At 40.6% G+C, this 13,363-nt stretch overlaps 1 protein-coding gene across 7 annotated transcripts in view; it reads left to right on the top strand.

Annotated features, from left to right (window-relative positions):
• ap5z1 (adaptor related protein complex 5 subunit zeta 1) overlaps window positions 1–13,363 on the top strand; it is a 48,124-nt gene that overhangs the window by 28,837 nt on the left and 5,924 nt on the right. For 6 of the 7 annotated variants that reach the window (XR_011347002.1, XR_011347001.1, XR_011346999.1 and 3 more), the window contains exons 13-16: window positions 3,620–3,731; window positions 6,850–6,947; window positions 8,971–9,103; window positions 10,773–10,987. Coding sequence is in view for 1 of the 7 variants with exons in the window: in XM_069904737.1 (XP_069760838.1) it covers window positions 3,620–3,731; window positions 6,850–6,947; window positions 8,971–9,103; window positions 10,773–10,987 (558 nt within the window). In the remaining 6 variants the exon portion in view is untranslated. Of the gene's footprint in view, window positions 1–3,619; window positions 3,732–6,849; window positions 6,948–8,970; window positions 9,104–10,213; window positions 10,362–10,772; window positions 10,988–13,363 lie in introns of those variants that run through there. The other variant, XR_011347003.1, reaches the window with a different exon arrangement.

Genomic DNA, 13,363 nt, shown 5'->3' on the forward strand with positions numbered 1-13,363 from the left:
AATGCTCCTCATATGATAACCCTTCCGTTCCCGGAATCATCCTTGCGAACCTCGTCTGAACCCTCTCCAATGTCAGCACATCCTGTCTTAAATGAGGAACCCATACCTCAAGTGAGGTCAATGGAGAAATGAGCAAGATGTTAGTGTTCTGAACCCAAGGGAGACCACGAAATGAATCTGATTTATTTGTTAACTGTTATTGTTAATGTGGAGAAGAAGGAAGGGAATAGGTGTTTTTTAAAGTGTGCAGCTGATGACTATTTACCATAGAAGAGTAAATGAAACATATGTGAGAAGGGTAAATGAAACAAATGTGGGAGTTGTATTTTGAAGTAAAACAGTGAAAGTTTAGGGCCGATGTGTTCGTGCAAGGGTGAAGGATAAGATAGGCAAGTCCAGGAACATTGGATGTCAAGAGATATCAGGGGGCTGGGAAAAGAGACAAAAAATGAACAGGATATGTAGAGTGCTAAAACCAGATGAACCTCTGTGTTGGTATTTCAGTGGCATGAGCAAGAAACTGGCCAAGGTAGATTGGAAGGGGACAATAGTAGGAAGGACGGCACGGCAGAAATGGATGGGGTTCCTGCAAGAAGTGAGGAAGGTGCAGGATAAATACATACATAAATAAAAAAGAGGAAAATCAAAAAATATTAGAACTTTGGCTGATAAAGGAAGCCAAAACCAATGTGAAAGGAAGCAAAAGGTAGTGGGACAATGGAGGATTGGCAAGTTTTTTAAAACTTGCAGCAGAAGGTAATGAAAAAACTCAGAAAGAGGGAAACAAGGAAGTATGAAAGTAGGCTAGCAAATAATAGCAAATAGGATTTTTTTTAAAAATTAAAAAGTAAAAGAGAGGTGAGAGTAGATATTAGGACCACTGGAAAATGAAGCTGTAGAAATGGAGATGACAGAGTAGCTAAATTAGTATTTTGCATCAGTCTTCACTTTGGAAGACATTAGCAGTGTGCTAGATATCGAAGGGTATCAAGGAAGTGAGTGGAGTTACTCTTTCAAGGGAGAAGTTGCTCAGAATCCTGAATGGTCTGAGAGTGGGTAACTCTCCTGGACCAGATGAATTCCACCCTTGGATTCTGAAAGAAGCAGTGGTAGAGATTATGGAGGCAATGGTAATGCTCTTTCAGGAATCAATAGATTCTTGTATGGTCCCAGAGGACTGGAAAATCGCAAATGTCACCCCACTGTTCAAGAAGGGAGGGAGGCAGCAGAAAGGAAGTTATAGACCCATTAGCCTGATGTCAGTGGTTTGGAAGATGTCGGAGTCCATTGTCAAGGACAAGGCTATGGAGTACTTGGAGGTGCTTGACTAGATAGGCTAAAGCCAGCATAGTTTCCTTAAGGGTAAATCTTGCTTAATAAGCCTATTGGAATTCTTTGAAGTACCAAGCAGGCTGGATAAAGGAAATGCAGTGGATGGTGTGGATTTTGGATTTTCAGAAAGCTGGCATCATATTCCTGCCAGTTGCTAGTAGTGTTCCAAAGGGGTTGGTGTTGGGGCTACTTCTTTTTATATTGTATATTAATGAATTATATTGTGGAATGAATGGTTTTGTGACCATGTTTGTAGATGATATAAGTGTAGGTGGACATGCAGGTAGTGTGGAGGCAATAGGGAGGCTGCAGAGGACTTGGATAGATTACAAGAATGGGCAGAGAAGTGGTAAATGGAGGACGATGTAGGAAAGTGGATGATTATGCACTTTGGTGGAAAAACATAGACTTTTCTGAATGAGCATAAAATTGACATTACCCAGATGCAAAGGAACTTGGGAATCCTCATGCAGGATAACCTGAAGGTAAATTTTGCAGGTTGAATCAGTGGAGAAGAAGGAAAATGCAATGCTGGCGTTAATTTCAAGAGGAATAGAATATAAGAGCAGTGATATGACGGTGAAGCTTTATAGGGCACTGGTGAGACTTCACTTTAAGTATTGTGAGCAGTTTGGGCTCCTCATTTAAGAAAGGATTTGCTGATGTTGGAGAGGGTTCAGAGGAGGATTGCAAGGATGTTTCCAGGAATGAAAGAATTATATGAGGAGCATTTAACAACACTTGATCTGTACTGTTTGGAATTTTGGAGATTGAGGGAGATCTCATTAAATTTTTCAAATGTTGAAATGTATAGACAGGGTAGATGTAGAAAAGTGGATCCCCATGGTAGGAAAGGATGGCACAACTTCAGGATTGAAGGGCATCTGCTGAGGAATTTCTTCAGCCAAAAAATGGTGAAATCTGTAGAATTTGTTGCCACATGCAGTTGTGCAGGCCAAGTCATTGGGTGCATTTAAGACAGAGAATGATAAATTCTTGATTAACCAGTGAATGAAAGTTTATGGGGAGAAAGCCGGGCCGTGGGGTTGATTGGGGAAAATAGTTCAGTTCATGATTAAATAGCGGGGCAGATTCGATGGGCTGAATAGTCTTTCTGCTCCTGTGTCTTATGGTCTTAATATGGAAGAAGGTACATAAAATGTTAAAGTATTTTATGTATATAAAAAGCAAGAAGATAACTATGGGAAAAGTGAGGCATGTTAGGGACCGAAGAGGTAATCTGGGGATAGAGTCAGAAGACATGGTCAGAGTGAATGTCAGCAAGAGGAAAGATGTGATTTGAGATTTTAGGAAAAGGGCTTGGATATTCTAAAGAATGTTGATATTGATAAAAGGATGTGTTGGGTGTTTTGGAAAGGTGCTGGGACTCTGTTTGTTACGTACATTAACAGTTTGGATATGAATATTGGAGGAATGATTAGTAAGTCTGAATATGAATGAAATCAGTGGTGCTATTGATAGGATGTTCAGGTTGCAAGTGGTCATTTGAGCAAAGCAAATACAAATGTAACATGATGCATTTTGGGAGGTCTAATAAAGATAGGACGTGCAACTTGAATGGTAGAATGCTTGGAAGAATTGATGTGCAGGTCCATAGATACCTAATGATGGCAGCAGAGATAGATAAAGAAGGCAATTGGGATGCTGGCCTCCATTAGCCAGGGTACAAGACATGTCACAATGTCATAAGAGTTTGGTTAGGCCACAGCATGAGTATTGTGTGCATTTCTGGCCGGCTGTACTGTGGGAAGATGTGGTTTCACTGGATGGAGTTTACCGAGATGCAGTGAGGAGTGTCTGAATTGGCTGAGTTTGTTTTCCTTGGAGCAGAGGAAACTGAAAATGCAGTGGTGGGGGGGGAAAGATGCTAGTGGTAGGGATCTTATTGAAGTGTGCAAGATCAGATAGATAGGATGGATAGTCAGAATTTCCACAACATAGCACAGAAGTCTAAATGCAAAGAGTATTGGTTTTGAGGGGACTGGAGGAAAATATTTAATCCAGTGTGTGGTTACATTATAGAATGTACTGCTTGAGAAGGTGGACTCTCACAACCTTTAACACGTATCTGGATAGACACTTGAATCATAAAGATGGAGAAGGGTACAGACTAAGTGCTGCCAAGTGATATTAGTGTGGGTTGGTGCATGATGTATGGCATGCACACTGTGAGCTGAAGGGCCTGTTTCTGTCCTGCATGACTATGAGTGAGTCTGTGGAAATGTCCTTTACTTTTCACTGTTTAAGAATACATTTCCATCCACAGGTTAAATCAGCTTCATGAAGTGCTTTTGGACATGGCTAAGCGACCAAGAGTTGTGCAATGTGCTCAGACTGTTCCCATTCTGTTACAGGTTTACTTCAAAGTTGTCAATCAGGTAAAAAAAAAATTAAAAATAAATATATATATATAATTGTGTTAGTAATTGATCAATTCATCCTTCTTCATTAATTCCAATGAAGAAAGCAGTGCGGATATTTACGTGCAAGAACTGGACAATATGACGCTTGTGGTGGTCAAAGTAGCTGTACATGAATTGAATAACGATCGCCTGTCTAATGTCTGTGACACCATGTTATCAGTGATCTGTGAACTGCCTAGACATTGAAGTGTGCATACGGCACAATTAGTTGCTGAGTAAGGTTTGCATTTGGGAAGGGCAAACAAGAGGAGATGCACCAAAAAGAACAGACACTGTGAAGCATAGAGAAACAAAAGGTGCCTTGGGGTACCAATCCACGGATCTGTGAAGTATGAAGGACAGATAGCTTAAGGTAGCATTTGGGATTATTTCCTTTTTGAACAAGGAAGAAGACCATGTGTGTGGACTGCTTGATGTGCAAGAGAGGGTTTAGAGGAGATTCACAGGAATATTTCCAGGAATGGAGAATTCAGTTATGGCAAGACTCACAAGATTTAGTTTGTTTTCCAAGGTGTACAAAAGTTCTAAAATGAGGTGCGAGGAAGGTTAAATGGGAAGGATCTGTCCCTTTCCACTGAGCTCAGTAACTAGGAGAGAGAGATGCCAAACAATTGGTGGAAGGATTAGATGGGATTGGGGCAAATTAGATAAGGGTTTAAGCTGGACACCTGAAGGGGTGGTGAATGAGGCAGATCATGTTTAAATTACCTTGATGTGTATGTGAAGAGCAGTAACTTTCAAAGCTATTGGCTGAGAGCTAAAAGTGGAATTAGTTCTTGTCCTACAAATGATGAGAAAATTCATCCCCCCCACCATTTTGTGTGGGCTCCTGCCTACTTTTTGCTCATACCTTGATGAGCGGTACAAGCCCGAAACGTCGGTTCTGCATCTTTATCTTTGCTATATAAAGTGCACTGTTCAACCTGCTGAGTTTCTCCAGTGTTGTGTTTTCAAGACAAATCTACAGGCTAAGATAGCTAAAGACTTCTCACTTACTGTAGGAGTTCAGGAAGTGTGAACAATGACCATGGTAAACAAACTCTCCTTCACTCTATGCATTGGTGGTTGGGTGACTGGGGCTGGAAATCAGTTCAGATATCAAGAGTGGTTAATAAAAGTCAGTGGAGAAATAAAAGCTTCCTGATATTTAAAATGAGGGAGAAGTCATAGAAGTGCAGAACATTTACTGATGACCTTTGAAGGAAACCCTGCGTCTTTCCATTAGACAGAATTGCTGGAGAAACTCATCAAGTCACACAGCGTTCAGTACGAAACAAAGATGCATATATAACCAACGTTTCGGGCCTGAGCCCTTCGACAAGATATGAGCTAAAGGCAGGCAGGTGCCTGAATAATAAATAATAGAATTATTTTTAAAATAATTTTCTAAAATTTTTTTTTTAAATGGAATTATGTCTGCTTTTTGCTCATACCTTGATGGCAGCTCAGGCCCAAAATGTTGGTTATGCATCTTTGCTACATAAAGAACACTGTGTGACCTGCTGCAATCACAGCTTCTGCAGACTTTCTTCTCGAATCCCTTTCCATTAGAGCTGACATTTAATTGACCTCTCAGATTTGTCAAATGCCTCCGCTGAAGGCGGGTGGCTGAGGATCAACTTGTCAAGCTAATAGGATCAACTCCTGGCTTTATCAGGGAACGTTGGCAACTGAATTAAAAATAAAATCTGGGGGCCTCTCCAAAGGCACTAAATCAGTGTTCTTGCCTCAAACCCTATTCACTTCTCTAAGCTAATGAATAATTGACACTTCAGTGTGCATTAAATTGTTCACTCACAACAAAAAGAGAAATGATACTATTCTAATAGATGCAAACATAATAAGGCTTTAGTTATCCACAGAGTGAAGATGCTCAAGGACAGGTTGAATACTCATCTCCAGGGTTACTGACAAATTGCAATCTTAATACAGTAAAGTCCCTGTGATCTGGAATTCAAGCAAAAAAAATCACAGAAAACAAATAGGTAAAAAAATATGAAAGTTTAAAATTGGTGCTCACTAGTTCACCAATCACGCAACACGCCATCTCAAGCAACCGGCAAGATCATTTATCCGACATCTGCCAATCCTTATAAGTGCCAGATACTTGGGGTTTACTGTACTTTCCTAATTGTTTTATACTGAAGAATTGAATTAACTTGTGTGAACCCTTTTATTTTTCACAAACCTCCCAATTAAATTCATAAATTTGCCAATTTCAAGAAACCTGCACCCCCTGTTTCTTTCTTTCTCCTTCTGATCCACCCAGATCTTCTTACACATGCACTTCTTTCCAAATTGCTTGCACTACCCCCAGCCTCCTGTTACCCAGTTTCTTTCCCCTCCACCACCTGGCTCCATCTGCCACACAGTCAAACCCATTGCATCCCATATCCCCAATCCCCAACTCCTTCCATCTGCCCACCATTCCTCCCGTATTTGGTTTGAATTATCACCTAATCAGACTCCATCATCTGCATCTTTTTTGTTGTCTCCACATTATCTCACAGCTTCTGTCGCCATCTCCCCTCTTTCTTTCCCCATCTGCCCATCAACCCTTCCTCAGCTGAGTTCCTCCCCCTCATCTCTTTACACTGGCTCTTTCAATTCTCATTGCAAGGGCCTGACCTGAAATGTCGACCACCTCCACACACGTCGCCTGGCTCACTGTTCTTTCAACAGTTCATTTTTTTGCTCCCGATTCGAACATTTGCTGTTTCTTGTGTCTCCCTGCTGGAGTGCTTTTGTCAATTGGAAAGAAAGATCCTTATTTCAAGCAACTTAATTGACAAATGTTGAGGAGTGCAGTAGAAGTTTTGGTCTCACGTGAAATAAACTTGGTTGAACACAATATCTATTTGGTAATATCACTGATTTTGACTCAGGATGTCAAGAGCCATTAATTTGTTAATGTGATTTTGTGTCCTGGGCATATAAGATAATTTCTATTCTAGAGTCAAAGTTTTAGTCATCAATGGTTCATCCATATATTTTGTTTTCTGATTGATAAATTTGAGTCACAGGCTTTTTTGGGTTTCTCTTCTCCCCCCCCCCCCCATTTTGTTGATTTCAGTTTGCAGATGGGCCACTAATTAACCAACTGGTTCTAGTCATCCTGGAGAGGAGTGGTCTTCTGTATGACATCCCCGATTTCAAGGCAGAAGTTCTACGGTGAGAATAATCGTAGTTTGACACAGGCCTGTCTGTTGGTTGGAACAAAGTGCTTGATTTCGGTTTAAAAAAAAAGCAGATACTGACCAAGTTTTTTTTTAAATTGCTATCAAAACTGGCGTAGTAGTTAGCACAAAGCCTTTACAGTGCCAGCGATCAAGACCGGACTGGGGGAGTTCGAATCCCGCTCTTTTTGTAAGCAGTTCGTACGTTCTCCCTGTACCTGCGTGGGCTATCGCTGGGGGGCTCCAGTTTCCTCCCACCCTTCAAAATGTACCAGGCATGTAGGTTAATAGGGTGTCAATTGGGTGGCACAGACTTGTAGGGCCGAATTGGCCTGTTTCAATGCTATAGACATGAATTTAAAATTTAAGATCTACCTACCTCTGCTTTTATTGTATTTTTTGGTGATCTTGTGAATATCTGAGGAAAAAATGGGTCTGGTGAAAAGAAATAGTCAATATTTCAGATTGAAATTCTGATGAAGGGCCTTCAACCAGAATAGAAAATTTATTGGATTCATTAATTCTGTCTGACATTTGTTTTATAGGTATTTGTACAGTGTGAGAGCATTGCTGGCAAGGCCATTTTTATTGCCAATTCCAGAGGGTAATGAGCTGCTTTTTAGTCCATTTTGAATCTGTGAGCTGAAGGCTCTTTCATGTTCCTTTTAGGTAGTGAGTTCCAGGATTTGAATCTATCAACAGCAGTGTATTTCAGAGTTAGGATACACCTGCTGCTTTTATTACTGTAAGATCCTTGGTAACTTGCTCTAGCAGATCTTGGAGATGATGTACTAAGGTGTAAAAGAGGTATAGTGAATAAGATGCCAGTCAAGCAAACTGCATAGTCCTGGGTAGTGATCAGAATCTTGACTGCACTCATTCATGCAGAGGCAAATGTTCACACTCCTGACCTGCACCTTGGTTCGTAATGTAACAGGCTTGTAGAGTTAAGGGGAGAGTGGGACTTCCACCAAAGGGGCCAGTTTTATGATGGTCAAATAGTCTCATAGTTATCACTTCTGAATCTTTCTTTTTAATTTAACATTTATTTAATAATATAAATGCAATTTGCCACAGTAGTTTGGAACTGCAATTCCCCTAGCACTCAAGCAGGTCACTGGACAGTAGCATCAAAAGCAGTTTGAAGAGATTTAAACCTGAAAGTAACTGAATTTCAAGTCTTGTTTATGACAGTAAATTCTGATCATTAAATGAAGAATAAAAGAAATATAGAAACTGGAATAAACAGCATGGATTTCAACAGGGAAGTTCACACATTACCAACTTTTTGAGTCCTTTAAAGATGAAGTGAATTAGTTAGGATGGCATGGGTCCACCGACCCGGTTCCATCCTGACCTTGTCCAACACATATTGCTTATGACCAAGTGGGTTTCCTCTGGCTGCTAAGATATCCTCCCACATCCCAAAGACATGCATGTTGGTTGGTTAATTGGGTAAAGGACGTTTCCCCTGCTGTGTAGGTGAGGGGTAGAATCTGGAGGAAGTTGATGGGAGAATGAAAGCGTGATTAGTGTGAATGGACAGGAACTCATGGAATGAATGGCTTGTATCCCTGCTGCGTAACCTTATGATTCTGAGTGACTAATTCATGAACAGATGTAATGAATTTGGATTGACAAATGACCTGCATTAAATATTGTGCAGTAAACATGTGTCTAAGAATTTTGGGGGAAAAATACTTTTTTAATGTGGGTCTAGATTATGCAGCGTGGTTAATGCAGTAGTTAGCCAACGCTGTTACAGTGCCAGCGATCGGGACCAGAGTTCAAACGTTCTCCCTGTGTCTGCCTGACGTTTCCCTGGGGTCTCCGGTTTCTTCTCACCGTTCAAAATGAATCAGGGGTGTAGGTCATTTGGGTACAATTGGGCGGCACTGGCTTGTGGGCTGAAAGGGCCTGTCTGTCTAAATTTTAAAAATGTGAAGTTTCATGGCATTGTAATTAATAACTACCTGTAGAGGTATAACTTGCATATTGTTTATTTTTGTCTTTCTCAGGGTTTTCAGTTCGCAGCTGATAGTGTTATGTAAATTGTACCCAGCTCTCATTGTAGAACAATCCAAAGAGCTCTTGGAATTTTGTGGAACAATCTGCAATATTACAAATAAAGAGAACTTCTTCATTCATGTGGTAAGGAATTACAGAGGGCAAATTCATTAATGAAAGTGCTGACCAGAACTGGTCCTCAAGTAAAATTGAAGTAAGTTAGATGTACAATGCCTATGATTTCCATGGGCTACAACCCTCCGGATAGCTCAACATATTCCACTAGTCCACAGCTGCATTTTACAAACTAGGAGTTGGATGATCTTAATGCAGATGCTGCACATCTTATCTCTGGATGGTTGAGCAGAATATTTACTGTGGTTCCCAGTCTTGATTGCTGACCAAGTATTTACAGAGATGTTCACACTGACTACAAGGAAGGAATAAACAGGGATATTGTGATGCTATTTTCCAATTAGTTTTTTGTTTCACGTTATAATTTGATTATCCCAGTCCAGTGTTACTATCTTTGTCAAAATATGGTCAGGTATAATGGAGTTGGAAAAAAAAAATGGAAGAAAAGGAAGGACTCGAATTTATGTAGTGGTGTTAACAATCTCTCAAAGTATTTTACCTCACAATAAATCTTTTGAAGTGCTCGCATTATAATATTTAAAATAGCTACTTTAATGCACAAAGTCACACAAACACTAAAACTGTGATAATGGCCCTGACCTCTCCCGATGTTACATAAATGGCCCTTTAAACACCACACTGGAGAAGATATTGGGCTTCAGTTTGGCATCTTACCCAAAAGATGGCAGCTCGGTCATTGTTATACAGGTAGGCCCCGAATTACGACCGAGTTCTATTCTGACCGACTGGTCATACCACAAAATGGACGTTAAGTCGAAAATTCACTGAATCCACTTTTATCGTTCGTCAAATACAACGTGGCGGCCAGCAAGGCCAGCTCTCACAGGAGAGTGGCCACCTTTGCCATAGGTGCTGTTTTCCATAGTTAGGTCCCTACTTTCACCCCAAAAGTGTAATTTTTATATTTACATATACTTTTTTAAAATTTATACAGTTCTGTATTTTTTTTTCGGTCATATCAATAGATGGTCGTAAGTTGCATAGGTTGTAAGTCAGGGACTACCTGTATTCCCTCAGTACCTCATTAGAATGTCAATGTAGATTTTTAAACGTGAATCTCTTGTATGTGATTTGTGCTCTCATCTGTCTCCCTTTGAGGTGGGAATGTTATGGAAATCACATCACAAAATACAGTGAATACTAGAGGTCCAAAGTAAGAACTGACAACATTGGAAGGGTTCAGTAGGTTGGGCCACACGGACACTGACTGAGCTGTTATTACAAGCAACTGTATTTCCAGACACTGGTAGAGCTTTTTCATTATTTATAAGTGTACTCTTTTATTGCCTTTATCTGATCTAAATATAACTTGAAAAGTTATTCATAGACATTAAATGTTGGGAAATGACCACGACATTGAGACTCTATAGTGGTTCGTGCACAAATCTCTCTGGTCTGGATGCACGAAGTTTCCTGATAACTAAACTGACTCTGAAGTGATGGATAGGCAGCTGTTTTAAAATATGGAGGGAATTAATAAAAAGATATTTCAGGGAGATTTCCAGTCAGTATAGTTACTATAGGTTAATGTAAAATTAATGGAAATGCAGAGCAGGCCAGCAATGTCTGTAGAGGGAGAAAGAGAGCCAAAGGTTCAGGTTAGTGACTGCAGCTTTGCTGCCAATTGAATTAACTCAGCATGCTTTTCCACTTGCAGGTTTGGGCAATAGGAGAGTATCTGTCTTTGTCTTGCGACAAACGATGCACAGTTGAACACATCACCAAGTCCTACGAAACCCTTGAAGCTTTGCTCTTTGAGATCATACAATTGCGAACCTCTGCCAGTGTCTTCAAGTACTCGCCACGAGTCATCACTGTTCTCATGACAGCACTGGCAAAATTAGCATCTCGGAGCCAAGACCTGATACCAAGGTACTGCACCTAGTTTGTTGATGGAGCAGAAAGGATGATGTGGTGGGAGTTATTCAACAACTTAGAATTAATTCATCAGCACTTAATGGTTTTAAACTGTGAAGAAAGTACAGGTACATAATCTTTTATCCAGATCCCTTGGGGGACAGTGTGTTCTGAATTTTTCCGGATTTCGGAAAGCCAGATTTAAGGCCACCTGAATTGTGCTGCCGTATCCAGCCTCATCCCCTTCCAGTCACGCTGCCAGTCTCCCGCCCCCCCCCCCCCCCCCCCCTACCTACCCGACTCGCGCTGCTATCTCTCTCCCCACTTGCCGGATTTGGGTGCTTTCCAGATTTTAGATGTCCGGTTAAAGGATCGTGCACCTGTATTTTCTCTGGTAACTAGTGGGCACAAAGATTTTTTTTTCAAAAAAGGGACAGAACAGGAGGTGAGATTTAAATGCAGCCTGTTGTGATTTGGAATGTGTTGCTTGTAAGTGTTTGTTAAAGTTGTAATTTTCAAAACTGGATCTGAATAATATCTTGAAGGATGTCAGGTTATGGGTAAATAAGTAGAGGAATGGGATAAAATTAGAGTGCTTTTGAGGTTAAAAAATAGTGTAGGCACAATAGAATAAATATTTGTTGTATGATTTTGGCTAAGATGCTGAGTGTGAGGGGCGGGGCCTTTGTAACCCAAGACACGAAGCAGGCAAAATTGGGGAAAAATTGACAGATTTTAATGTAGAAATGGAAGGTCCTGCACCTACGAGTTTCCCTCTGAATCGTACACGGTCCCGGGTGAATATGTTTCACTGTGGCTGGAATCCGAATCCTGGGACCCTTTATCCTGTTGCATTGCATTGTGGGAGTGCGCCACAGGAAGCCTCCAGCCATTCAGGAGGATGGCTTGGCAGCACCTTCCCAAGGGTAATTAAGCACTAAATCCTTTTCAAGAGATTCGGCAAAAAAAGGGGGAAAAAATTGAGGAGATGGAAATTATTTATTAATTTCCCAATCTATATTTCATTCAGCCTTTGAAAGTCAAACAATTGCAAGGGTTGGAAGTTTGAGGTAAAAGTAGGAGCATTCCGTAGCACCTGAGCTGAAGATCCTGCATCAGACTAGGAGAGAGAGAGGAAACTGATTTGTTTTAAGTTGCAAAGAGGCTGGGGGAGGGATGAGTATGAAATAGTAAGAGAGGGAATGAGCTTTTGAAGTAATGTGGCTGATAATGAGGGAAGATAGAGGGGGGGATGAAAACAAAGAATGTAAAAACTATGAAATGCAGAGCTAAGTCACGTAGACCTCACTGGTGATGAGAGAAAAACAGAGTCAATATTATAGGATAACCCACAGTAGAAAGCACTCTATTTTGGCACACGGGGGAAAAAAAGTTGGCTAAAAATATTCATTTTCTTAACAAGCCTAAAAGGCTGCAACAGCTTAACATGACACATCTTCCCCTCGCCTTTCAGTCTTCTGATGAGACCTTCACTTCCATCTCCACCAACCATGCTCCTTCCTAAGGCTTTTTCTCATTAAATTCTAAACTTTAAACTATGGGATCCAAACAAGCCTTGCTACATGCAGCAGTTTACTTGCACTCCTATAAACCCAGTGCTCACCTCTGCATGGGAGAAACCAGATTAGGTGGCACACATTTGCAGAACACTTCCATTCAGTTTGCAGAGCACAGCATCAGGCCCTTCTCCCTCTAAGCTGTGCCTATGTGTGTGCGCACATGTTTTGCAACCCGCGTGCAAAGGAAATTCATGTGTACACAAAAAGTTAGTTACCTGAAATAATGTAATAATTAATAATTATCCATGTAAGAAAAAAAATTAAATCCAAGCTGATTTCAAACTTTGATCATTTGTACTTCAAAACGAAGAGTATTGTGACTTGCAAAGTTTGGGGAACCTTTCTTGTGTTAACATTTGCACAAGCATTCACTGCGCCCTCGTATCGGTCACAGGGAGAAAAAAACAAAAATTGCACAACATAAGATTTTGGTGCACACTACCCTTTGGCCCATCTAGTCTTTGCTGAACCATAGCCCTCCTACTCTTCCCATCCACCTATCCAATCTTAAACATTGAAATCAAACCTGTATGCAGCAGTTTTCCGCCCTCTGAGTGATGTTACACCTATGTTTGTCTTTTACTTGTCTCACCCAATTTCAGTGGAAAAGACTCTTTGCATGTACACAATATAATTTTGTACATCTCTATTAAATCTCCCCTCATTCTCTGACACTCCTGTTCAACCTTTTCCTTTCACTTAACTCTTCAAGTCCTGACAGCATCCTTGTAATTTTTTTTCTGCACTCTTTAAATCTTGATACCTTTCCCGTGGGTAGGTGACCAAGCTAGAAAACACAATGCTCCAAATT

The sequence above is a fragment of the Narcine bancroftii genome, chromosome 12 (assembly GCF_036971445.1).
Source record: "Narcine bancroftii isolate sNarBan1 chromosome 12, sNarBan1.hap1, whole genome shotgun sequence".
Classification (NCBI taxonomy): domain Eukaryota; kingdom Metazoa; phylum Chordata; class Chondrichthyes; order Torpediniformes; family Narcinidae; genus Narcine; species Narcine bancroftii.